Consider the following 12,373-nt stretch of genomic DNA (forward strand, 5'->3'; position numbering starts at 1 on the left):
CTAGGGCCCTTTATGAAACAAGAGCAAAGAGGTAGGCTTCTGCCACAGCTCCGTAGTGTACCTCAGTTGCCAGCGTCAGACGTACAGAAATGCCCCCAAAGGACTCCGCATGCCATGCTAGTGAATTTTCCTGGAGGATTTCACACAGTCAGGCTGTCAGCAATGCACACGTAGTGGATTCTTGCGCACCTACCAGCAGGAACCCATGTGCATATGTTTGCGGGTATGCGAAGGTGCTCTGGAATAGCCTTTGCGACTCGCTGTTATGGTGCTTGCCTTGACATGCATGCACACGCGCGCATGCAGACAGTGCTGTGGCCAGCCCTCCTCACCAGCGTGCTTTGGCTTGCATGAGCACTGCCACCGAGGCAGGGCAGCTCACCCAGCTGCGTGCTCCAAGGGTAGGAGGAGAAGCTGTCGTCTTGCCTTCAAATACAAACTTTGTGGTTTTGGTCTTCCGATGGACTGCTTCCCACCCTTGGCAGTTGTCTGTTGGAGAGGAATAATATTCTAGTTTCTGTGAAAGGAGCCAGGAAGAAGTTCAAAAGATGGCTTCTGTGTTTAGAACTGGTGAGGAAGGACAGATTCTTCGGCATCTGCAGGTCTGGGCAGGAAGCCCAGATATGATTTAAGGTCCCCGCAGCATGTGAACAGGCAAGGTTGCACTGCTAGACCTTTAAGGAAGGTGTCAGACTCTCTTCTTTAGCCGAGGAAGAGGGAACTTGTGTTGTGAGGAGTGTTTTAAAATGTAAACTACTTATAAGCATAGATTGTATAATGTAGCTTCTATTATCTAGGCATGTCTGAGAAGAGGGGACTTAATTTTCTGGTCAATGTGAGACTGAAGAAAAATTTTCCCTTGGTCTGCAGAAAGCTCCCAAGTTGCTGTTTGTTTTTCTAAAAATAGAACAGGAGTGGAGAAAGCAGAAACCTTTGCCTGAAGAAAACGTGAGTTGTCTCCCTATCACCTGTACTTCAATGGCATTTTCTATCATGCCGCTCTTAAGCAGCAGGCTGGGGGTGAAGGCTGAAGCAAAAACAAGAAGAGACTGCAGACTTTGTCCTCCCGTGTTTCAGTATCGTCTCCAGCTGCTACTCCCTGATACTTGCTCTGGGTGGTGCCTTTAGCAGTGTCCCAGAATTGGCAAGCCATCCCCACCCTTCCTCCCTTGATACAAGGATCAAAATAAGAAATCCAGCCACCTGTTGGCTTAGCCCCATCGCCAGCTCCCACACGTGCGTGCACGTGCTCGCCTTTTCCAGCCCTGATCTCGGGTTCTCAATCATTTCTGAGAAGCGGGGCAACAGGAGCACTCCGACAGTGTAAGGTTTGCTTGCTTCGGGCAGACCCTGCTGGTCTTTGCAGAACCACTGGCTCCTGCTTTGTCCGTGGGTCCTGCGTGATGGTTTCCTTCTCCTCGTGGCAGGGTTGCACTGGAGCTGGGGATGGAGTGGGCTCCTTGCAGCGTGTCACTTGTGACAAAGTCTGATCTGATGGTTAGGTTATTTTGCTTTTTCCTATTAGAGCCTTTGTGCAGACTTTCAGTCTGTTCCAGGCAACGTTATTTGGGCAACAGAAGAGCACTTGTCAGTTAGCTCCCTCAATCTCTTTGTGCCGTGTTAGGGCTCTTTCTGGATGGGTGATGGTGGGGCCTCCTGGAGATAACCTGGGAGGAGAGTCGGTGGCTCTGGTTTCCCATCTGGTGGGTGTGCCGTGAGCACAGCCATTTCACTGGTCGGTGTTTGAGCGGTGGACTCTGTCCGGCTCCAGACTGTTTTCCAGCTGAGTATTTGTGGTGATGTCAGGCAGTGTGAGAAGGGAACATGACTTGGCAGGACAAAGTCTGCAGAAAGTTCAGCTCCACATTTGGCCAAGAGCCTCGGAGGGAATGAGATCTACACACACATTCTGCTACACAGCCTGTCACATGCCCTCTCACATGCTCCCTTCCTGTCACACAGATCCTCTTTCTCTCATTTTCAGAGCTTTAACCCTTCTCTCCTAGCTTTCTACCCTGTGGGTTTATAAAAACAAACAAACAAAAAAATCCCTCCTCCTTATTTTGTTGTTGCCGTTACCTTGTAAGGAGTTAGTTGCAATGACCACCAAAGCAGAAATAGACTGTACAGGCCAGGATCCAGAACAGTAAAGTCAAAAGCAGGGCAAGTTTACTTTGCAACAGAGCTTTTAATAGTCCTTTATTCTGACCTGCACCCCTATGCCAGTCTTCACTATGTTTCTTGACAGCCCTTCTGATCTCTCTTCTTGCTCTACTGCAATCTTCTGGCCCATCTAGGTCTGGATATGCACATCTGCCGCAGGGTGGGAACTCCTGCCTCTCTTCTGTTCTTCTAAGGGCAGTGTTGGCAAAACCTGCCGAAGTATATCCCCCGTAATGGGTGAGCAGGAACAGACTAACAGTCAAGCTTACTTTGAATTTAAAACTCTGTTCCAGCACCCCTCCAATGTGTTCTTTATGTGGGTATTTCTGTAGTACTGTCATTTCTTCCTGACCTCTGTGTTACATCTAGGGATGATATTTCTGTGAATGGGAATTGGTACTTTTCCCCTACTGCCCTTAAGGGAATTTTAATGAGTTTCCTGCCTGTTTTGCAATCCAGTACTGTGTTTCTGTTTTGCCTGTGAGCAGTAGTATTTGTTTTGATTGATGCTTTCAGGTGGGATGGTGCTTGGATACAAAGTGCTGTATAGATACATGATAAAAAGGCTGTTTCCCAGAAACAATCTTGTATCAGTTATGGTGATATGCAGGATGCTGATGAAAGTACTCTTGGGGTGGGAGTAAAGGAGGAAATCGGAAAAATGAACAAACTGTTGTACCATAAGCAGCCCTCCCTTTGATTCTGTTCTTTCCTGTTTTGCCTCTTCTTCATGTTCTTTTATTTCGTAGCTGCTGAAGGATGGAGAAGGCCAGTCTGAAAGAGAAGGTGGTCTGGACAAGGGCTGGGAGTTGAGGGCTTTTAAGTTTGTGGGTTTGTTTTGTTTTTTTTTTTCTGACTGCTGTGATACATCCCACAGCTTTGTGTCCTTTGTCATCTTGTCTTCCTGGTGAAATATTGCATGTGTTTCTTACTGCTTTTATCTGTTTTAGTAGTTGTTCACTGTTGACAGTGGTTTGGGCCATGTTCCTGCTCAGAGAAGTCAACAGCAGTTCAGGATACTGATGCTGATGAGGTGGGGGCTGAGATGGCCTGGGAAGCTGAGCATATTTCCCTTTCGTGATGCCAGCTGATAAAAGTGCTTGGCTAGAAAATACATGGATTGTGAAATGTTATTCCCTTGCATAGTTTAGTGGAGATGCAATTATTTTTAAGTAAACAGTCAGGTAAAGAGTATGCTGCGTGTTTATTTATCATCATTTTCTACTTGCATAAAAAGGCCTGCAGTTCTCTTTTGTAAGCATAAGCTAGTTGGTTCTCATTGCTTTATGGACTATGTTTAACCCTTTTCCCTGCCATCTCCACTATCAGGATATTATCTTGGGTATTCATTCTTGCCCCCCCCTCCCCTCCTCTTTTCCCTCCCTGTTTCTTTCTCCTCTGATCTCTTGCTTCAGATTGGAGATGGCATTGGGATGACATCTTAAGCCCTTCATGAGTCAGACTTGTGTTCCCTGAAGCAGGGCTGCAGCATCTGCTGGACTGAGTGTCATAGAGGAGGAATGTAGGATCCAAGGGAGAGTTTTTTTGTTGTCATGTGGTACTCCTGTGGAAGTCCGCACTGACTGGAGAGAGAGGCTTCTCTAACTCTTTTGTCTGTTCTTTTTTCCACCCCCCCTTGCCACTTCCATGGAAGCTCCATTTTAAAACAACAGCTTTTTGAACGTAGCTGGTTATTGCCATTACTTCTGATCTGGGTGACACTGTGTATTTCCTGTCTTCCTAGAGAACAGGGTTTACAAGAGACTAAGGAAGCTCTGGGTCTTAAAACTGCTGCTTGAAAGAACAGCTGGCTGTTATGTTTTGGACGCTACAGTTGTGTAGAGCAAGGTATTGATGGCTGAGTAAAGCTACAGAAGGAATCCAGAAAGATATAAGAGTCTGTGGGCATGTTTTCTGTGCTGCCATGCAGTGGCATTTATAAGGAAACCAAGTGGAGGGGTCAGATCTCATTTTTAGCCTTCAGGTAGGGTGTGATGAGCTGTCACTGCACGTAGGATGTGTAAGAGCTGGTCAGTAGCAGGAATAACAAGCTGCAAACATCTCAACTTTAATTTTCCAAAGCAGGGTCTTGCTAGTGAGCAGTTTATTTTTTAGTAGGAAGTTTTCTAGGTTGCTTGAATAATTTTCACGTTGGATTTTATTCTTTTGTGTGTGTCTGGTGGTGTCATTAGAAGTGCGGCAGAATTATGCCATTAGTCAATACGGGGGTCCTAGAAAGAGAAACAAACATACAAACCACAACCACCTTTGCATAGGTATGTTTAGATTTGCAAGGGAAAAAAAGATGTACTGGTAGGATAGCTTTAATTTGCTTGGGGGAAATTGTGAGTGGTACTAGAAAAATAATGCTTTTGTTGTTTTAAAGTGATTTTTCCATAGAGACGTTTTGCTATTATAGCTGATGCTTACAAACATGTTCCGTAGACAAGGCTCCAGGCTGGATCCCCTCCCTTCCCCTTCTTCCCGAGGAGTGCCAGGGAGCTGCCCTTTGCTCTCTGCTAGCAGGAGGTGGCAGCTGCTCTGCTTTGTGTGTTTCATCCTCCTGGGAGAAGCACAGACGGGATTTTTCCTGTTGCAAGCCCCTGTCAAAGCCTCAGTTGTGCTTCCTGCCATCTGAAGGTCGGTGCTGATAGTGGTGTTGAGCTGTCGATGAGCTGGATTTGCAGCCAGGCACGGGGGATTATTGCAGTTCAGCTACAAATGGCAAGTTCTGCTTGTGTTCATCCCCGTGGGTGCTGCAGGAGTTGGTGTTGCTCCAAAGTGACTGTGCTCTGTCTGCGCCCTGTGTTGAGACACTGGCTTCACAGCTCATCTGGCAGACAGAGCTGAGAAAGGATGACTTTTCATTTCCGGGACGGCTTGGAGGGGAGGTGGAGAGATGCTGCTTCTGTAACATCTTCCCTGCTGTAACCTGGTGTGTGCCCTAGTTTTTGCCATTCCTGAGGTGGTTAATGCTTTAGGTTAGCCAGAAGCTTGAAAGCTGAGGTGACAGCAGAAAGTCTAGAAGGGGTGGAAGGGACTGGAGCTTTGTTACCCCGGACCTGGCTTGTGCTGTTTTCCAGAGTTCAAGGGAACTTGTGTCAATGGCCTTTAAGGGAATTTCATGGCAGTAAGGTGGCCACATCACTCCTGATATCACTTGTTACACATTTCCAGTTTATTAAACAGGGGAAAGTCTATCTTCTCTTACTGTCATTTCCTCTCTCTCTCTCTGCCTCTTTTTCTTTCCCTTTGTCAGAGGGACTGATACCTCCATGCAAACTGGAAGAGAGAGAGCAGCCCTGTGTGCAGTGGGAATGAACTCCAGTAACCTCGTCTCCTTTCTCCTCCTTTCAGCTGCAGGACCAACAGCATCTGGCATTTGGGAGAGAGGGAGGGGAGGATACAGAAAGGCACAGCCCATTTCAGGATCTTACCCACCCAGAAAGCAGTCACATGTATGCTCTCTTTTCCTGTTGCTCTTTCTGTTGACATGGCACTCTTTTGATCAGGCAGGAACCAAGAGGTGAAGGCGAGGGCAAAACCAAAACCCCAGACTTTGACAGGCAAGGAATAATGAGAGGCAGGTGAGAGGGGAGGGAGCATCTCCTGCTGGAAGAGGCATGTTAACAGAAGAGCTGACTTCTTGCAGAACAGTTGCTGTGGGAGTGAGGAGTTCCTTTGCAGAGCCTGTAGGTGGGACTGGAATCTGTATTCTGTCTTCATCTGATGTACAATTCGGGAAGCCCTGTTCCCAGAATGGGGGGATCCACAGGCTGCGCAGGAAAGGTGCAAATCCTGTGCTCTGAAGATCATAGTCAAAGAGTGAGTTTGGTTATTTGTGCGTGTGGGGTTTTTTTATGTGGAGCAAAGCAAAAGTACTTTGGGCTGACTTGGCCCTGAATGACGGTATTCCGTTTGGTAGTACCATTGCACCTTATGATCCTAATTCACTTTGCTAACCAACTTGTTCAGTGGAGAGAGAGAGACTTCTTCGTTTGTTTGTTTCAGCCCTATATTCCTTTTTACCTGAGGAAGGGTGGAACTGGCTTGGAACTTCTGTTGCTGCCATTGTTTGTTTATAGGAGCATGTTCTGTGAGTCAAGAGCATCTTAAGTTGTATTAGGTTCAGATTCAGAAGTGTCTGCAGGCGTCTTTGCATTTCAGTTGTAACAGAAGCTCTAATTTTGGAAGGAAAATTAGGGGGACACCTTTAGAGTGTTTTTCTGTAAAAGCCCAACTTTCCCTTCCTTGATTTCTTTCTATTCCTTTCAGGCTTACCATCTTTCAGAGTAACACCTTTCATCCTGCTATATGCCATCATTACATCTTCCTGCTTCTCTTTGCAGTAATCTTTCAAGCAAGTGACACCTTTTTAATCTGTACAGTTGTTAGTCACTTTTGCAGCTGTTCTCTGAACTCTTCCGTGGCGTCCATACCTGACCTCGGAAGGAGACACAGGCTGTGTGTTGAGACCAAAGCTAAAGGAAGTCTTCACAATGAGAGCTCAGGGATGCACTGGTTCAAAGCAAGAGACAAATGTGTGGACAAAGGCTGTGTCAGAAGTCAGGGAAGTCATGGGTACTAAAGGAACTGGGCAGCAGCAGGAGTAAAAAGTTGAAATAAAAGGAGAATGGGGACCTCTGAAACTCAGAGCTAGAGAGGTAACGGTGGGAATAAGACCCTTAACCTGGGGGCAAGAGACCAGAATGCGGCTGCCCATCCCTGAGGAGCAGGCTGTGTAGGCAGGAGTGACGGGTAGGACTTTCTTGCGTAGTTGGCAGAGGTAGCAACAACTTGCAAGGCTCACACGCCAGTGCTGCACGCTTGGGCAGCTGCTCATAGCTGAAACTTAGCTCAACAGCAAGTGAAAGCAATTGGGAGGCTGTAGTTTTTGGGTTTTTTTAGCAGCTTGGGACTGACAGTGGCCTGCAAACTCTTTCCACTTTGTGGTTGTCTTTATGCTTCTGAGAGATTGAAATGGGTAATGCGATTTCAAGTTCTCTGCAGTTCTCTGTAGACAGGGATTTACAGCGGGGCCACAGAGCTAGTCTCCATTCCCTGAGAGTTACAGAACCATTCTTTCCATTCTTTGTAAGCATTCTGTTCAAAATAATTTTTTATGCTATCCTGTTGCACTGCTTTGCACACATTTTCATGGTTTGACCCTCCCACTGACAATCTGAAGTTGATTATTTTCCCTCATGAGTTTTAACAGTTTGCACATGTAATATCACTTCATTTTTGAAGTGACAGTTTTGCATAGGATTCTTTTTCTGCCCTGAAAGGTATAAGTTTCTCCTTCAACTTTTTCCTAATATGAAACCTGTTACATGTGTACTTCTTGCCCTGCTTACAGACATACTAGCTGCTCAGCGTTTCTTGAGACATGTGGTGATGCGGAGGGAAGAGGAATGAGCCGACATGAGCTGGAAATAGCTCTTGTTTCTCTGAGGCAGCTACAAGGTTCCTCAGGAAGGTTTGTGAAAATACTCCGGCTGCTACACCAGAGATGGTATGGAAAGAGCATTAGGTCACAAAATATTGGTAACTCCTTCTGAAAGGATTGGAACAGTGGTGGATCTTAAGGGGCTTAGTTCTGTGCTGGTGCTGTAGGTCCTATGAAATCTCAATCCGACAGGTTTTTTTGTTAACCCCTTCAATGTGCAGCCAGCTTTTGATACCTGAGGTAGCATCACCACTGTGAGAGTTGTGTGTTTAGATTTCAGTGGAGGCCCTTATGCACTGTTGTGAGCCCAGCTTTGAGAGGTAGATTCAGATTGGGTGCCGGCACTTATGCTGCATGTCAGAACACATTTAGAAGCCAAAATGCCAAATTATATCCCTGCTTTAGGTCCTTCTGAAAGATAGCCCTTCTTGGTTCATCAACAGCCCGTTAGGCCCATGCAAAAGGCACAGTCCTGTTGACGCACAGATGTGTGATGCATGGCCACAGTCATGTTAACGTATGCATACAAATGTCAGGTCTCTTCTGCTGATGCTGACGTGCTGCAGAGTGCATGCTTGTGATTCATTACAGAACTGAAACAACCGTATATTTTCCCTTGGCAGAATGCTATAGGATTTTGTAATTGACAGCACTGGGACTCTGACCAGTAAATCCTGTTTTGAAAGATCTCAGAGACTTGCACAAACTTAAGAGCTACTGTTTTCTCTGAACATCCAGTACTGGAGGTAAAGGGCTCATTGTGCTATACCTTTGATTATTCCTGTGCTCCACAATACAGTTTCCCCAGGAGTTGTGCTTGCATCTGGTCTGGATCCTGATCATTAAAAAACACCAAACAGGGAATACCAGGGAGAGGGTAGACCTATTTAGCAAAAGTGTCCCAGTAACTGCATTTGGGTCATTTGGTTTCTTTATGTGCTATGCAGTCATAGCACATTCATGAACATGGGACAGAAATTAAGTATATTCTGTAGCTTTGTGTCAGTGACAGGTCAGATCAAAGACTTCGAGGGGAGTGTGCAAATGCTTGAGCTGGGCTTGGAAGAGGACTCTGCTGAAGGAATGGGATGAGATGAGACTGTTGCTGGAGGAAGCGATAAATGTTTCTGGCACTTAGCATGAGGTACAAGAGCCAGGGCTGCCATCTCTGGTCTCTGTTAACCAGTACCCTCTGTTGCAGGAGCATTGATCTTGAGACCATCAAATACCCGAGTTGTTCTGTTGTTTCAGAAAAGAAAGGGAGAGAGAAGAAAGAGAGTAGGGTGAAGCTGTTGGCGACATGCTTCAGAAGTGTTTAGTGTCTTACTCGAGACATGGGCGGCAAGGACTGGCAGCAAGTTGTTTCCCTCAGCCTTTCATCTGTATGTGCTTCCTCACTGGAGTATGTCTGCTCATCAAGGTCCTGTGTTCTAGACACTGCATTAGAGAGAAGCGATTGCTTCATCTTTTGTCACTTGGCCAGTCCTGGTTTCTAAAACTGACAAGAGTTGAGACAGACAGTGGGAGGCAGCACAGCAGATCATGTCAAGAAGACAGTGTTCCTTCTTGCAGTTATGGCTTGCATCACCCTTTTACATTTTTAGTTGAAGTAGTGGTGCAAATTGGAAGATGTGAACCTCTAATAACATGATTACTAGTACAAAACTCGACAAGATTTTTAGTCATTTGAAAACAATCCTCATGTATTTTGCTGAAAACTAACTCCCTGGCTTAGTCATACAGCCTCTCACTTGTGTGCCTGTGGGGAAAATGCTAGTTTAAGTTTCTTTACCTAGCACCAGAGCGCTGCTGTTTGTAGTTAGGTCAGTTTTGCACAGACTGCAACTGTTTCTGCATCCACAAAACTAAAAAATGCTGTGTCTTAGGAGCAGAGAGGGCGAGAGGCCTCTCCTGTCTGGCCCATTCTGTTTTGGGAGGGCTGGTGCATCAAGTAGGAATGTGTGGGCTGGTTTCACAGCACGAAGACAGTGGCCAATAGGCCTTACCCCTCACCGTGTCCTGGATGTGCACATGGATTTATACTCCCCTCCCTGTTGATAGATGCAGACTTCTCGGACATTGCCAGGAAGTCTGCAGTCTGGCAGAAACTCCTCTTTGGGCTCCAGATGTCCTGCTGACAGCAAGTTTCGCTCTTGCAATGTCAGTATGGTTCTGCAGATGATACAGTTTTGTAATCCCATCAGGCTGTACCCTCCTCTTTTGCTTTCCAGAATACATGGCGGTTGTGCCTGCGTCGCTGAACTGAAGGCAGTGGGGTCAAGCACTGTCACTCAGTCCCTCAGCTGGGGGATCAAACTCTTCCTTTGAAAATTTACTGCGGTACTGCTGCTGGTGATTCATTCTACACAATAATTAATGTTTGAGCGAGTCTTTTGCGTGGTTTAAAGGAATGTGGAGATGCACAGAGGCAGTACGCTTGGCTTTCTTGTTTTGTGCCCAAACATGTCTGCAAACATCTGGTACCAGCATCAGTGAGAAGCTTGTATGGGACTAGGAATGCAAGTCGGGTTTGGGTTTGTTTCACTGAACTTCCTATCTCCATCGGATGCTCTGTGCCTTTCCACAAGGTTTTTGGTCGCTGCAGGATTCATTGTGGACACTTATTTTTTTTTAAAAAAAAGTTGATTGTAATAACAGTGTTGTTCCATTGAGGACTGTGAGTCTCTTCAAATTGGTTGCAAATCACATCGGTTCGGTTGTAGTCTCCCACAGCAGGACTTCTTGCTTTATATGGCTTTGAGTTTCATATTTGCTGTCACTGCTTTTGTCCTAGATGCAGCTGTTTCTCCAGCAGTTCGGTGGCTGTGTGCAGCAAAGGGGAGGGAGCTCTACGTTCCTTGTACAGTCTGAAGCTGTGTTTACAAAGGTCATGTGAATTAACATGCTCTGTGGTTTGTAACACCTGCATCTACTATCTGGCACAGTGTAATGGGAGGTGGCAGAAACTCAGTTGGCTTGATGGTATGGCTGCTTTTATACTCGACTGTCTTAGAGTACAGGGAGGGTGGTTCATGGAAGTAACTGCTTTCATCTTTGCCTTTGGCGTTCTAAGAAAAGTTGCACTGTCTGATCCAAATACCCAGGCAGGAAGAAGGGACGTGGGTCTGTGGTCCTCTGCCTCTTCCCAGCCAGCACTGCAGTGTATGAGCCATGCCCCTGCTTACCTGATGCTGTTGTATCTGGGCTGCTGCACAGCATTCTGTCACCTCCTGTTTTTCAGCAAGTGGCAGGCTTCCAGTCCTGAACTCAATCACTCAAGTTAAACTGGTACAGGCCTTTAACGTAGTTGCTTTTTAAATCAGTTAATCCCTTTAGCTTGCACTGGTAAATCACTGAGTTAAGATCAACTGATCAAATGCATGTTCAATCAGATTAGGGGTGTTTACATTAGCAGTTTGCATCAGTTTCACTATGTCTGTGCAGTCAACCCAGTAAGGCCCTTTTCTGTGCAGGTGGGGCTTTTTGGAAAAAGTGGTTGGATTCCCTTTCCAGGTTCAGTTTCTGTAGTGAAGCTAGGGCTGTATAATAAAAACACTTTTCAGGATGGTTTCCAGGTTCCAGAAAGGTATCCTCCAAAGGCTGGGTGGTGAATCTGTTTTCAGAGTGTGACGTGATGGTCATTTCCCATAGGTGTGGTGCTGGCTTTCAGTTTCTTGCTGTAGATGAGGGGAGGATTTGTCATCCTCATCTTCGATACATCCTTGATCTTTGGCATGTCCTTTGGCTACCGATATTATAGAGAAATTCAATGTTTTTTAGTTTTTGCTAAATAATTGTATCAAAATTGGCTTTTACAGTTTTCTGTGTGCTCTGCAGTACATGCCACAAAATCCAGGGCAGCTGGCAGCTATGAGCTGTTTGTTACTGGAAGCTTTAACAAAGGCCGCTGGTTGTAAAGTCTGGAATTTCCCTCTTACACACTTGGAAAGGTCAGGGCTGAAGTCCCCTGGTGGTCTTAGCAGTAATGAAGACTTATCCTGCTTTGATAAATATTTTGGCAATAAAAAGACAGTTTTGCACCTGGGTGCACTAATCTTGTACCTTTTACCACAGTTTGTTAAAATACTGCTTCAGGAGCATAAATATCGATAAAACAAAGTTAATTGTCTCTTTTAATAACTAAGGAAACAAAATCTTGAAACTTGCTTGTGATGCGGCTTGTAAGAGACTTGGGGAGTTAATAGGCTCAGCAGTTGAACTCTTGCCTCTTTTGCATCTGTGTTGTTTTTCTTTTATTCCCCAGGTACTTCCTTTTGGACTTTCAGTAGGAGAGGGAAACTAAAGACCTTGAAGAAAGACGCCTGTGGCCTCTTGCTCAGCAGTAACAATGCTGCAGCGATGAGATTATAGCGAGCCCTTCCTGTGTGGCCTCCATGGGTCCCACTCAACTCAGCACACAGGATCATGGGAAGCGGGTGGCAAGTGTCTTTGAGATGGAGGAGGAAGGGCTTTCGCTCTTCCCTGGCTCGGAGAACCCCCCTGAGCATACAGGTATGGAAGAACTTACTAAATCCATGCAAGCTAAAGGCTATCCATTCTTTCAGCTACAAGCAGAATTGATACTTAGCAAAATTTTAGGGCGAGTTCTGCTGTGCTTGAGGCACTCGGAGAGAATGTCTAAGAATAGAATTGGTTATTGATAGCTGAAGATGATTTGGTTTATAGGTGGCAATTGTGTTGAATATTTTGCTTATTTGACTTTCTAGAGCCTAGGTCTGTGGCAGTAAAATTAATTTATTT

General features: G+C 45.8%; 1 protein-coding gene across 5 annotated transcripts in view; it reads left to right on the plus strand.

Annotated features, from left to right (window-relative positions):
• The window catches only part of NR1H3 (nuclear receptor subfamily 1 group H member 3), a 31,863-nt gene that overhangs the window by 7,083 nt on the left and 12,407 nt on the right, over positions 1 to 12,373 (plus strand). For 4 of the 5 annotated variants that reach the window (XM_056345304.1, XM_056345306.1, XM_056345301.1 and 1 more), the window contains exon 2: positions 11,877 to 12,124. In XM_056345304.1, coding sequence (XP_056201279.1) covers positions 12,007 to 12,124 — 118 coding nt within the window. In that variant the 5' untranslated portion in view covers positions 11,877 to 12,006. Of the gene's footprint in view, positions 1 to 10,406; positions 10,595 to 11,876; positions 12,125 to 12,373 lie in introns of all 5 variants that reach the window. The other variant, XM_056345303.1, reaches the window with a different exon arrangement.

The sequence above is a fragment of the Falco biarmicus genome, chromosome 7 (genome assembly GCF_023638135.1).
Source record: "Falco biarmicus isolate bFalBia1 chromosome 7, bFalBia1.pri, whole genome shotgun sequence".
In the NCBI taxonomy this organism is placed as follows: Eukaryota; Metazoa; Chordata; class Aves; order Falconiformes; family Falconidae; genus Falco; species Falco biarmicus.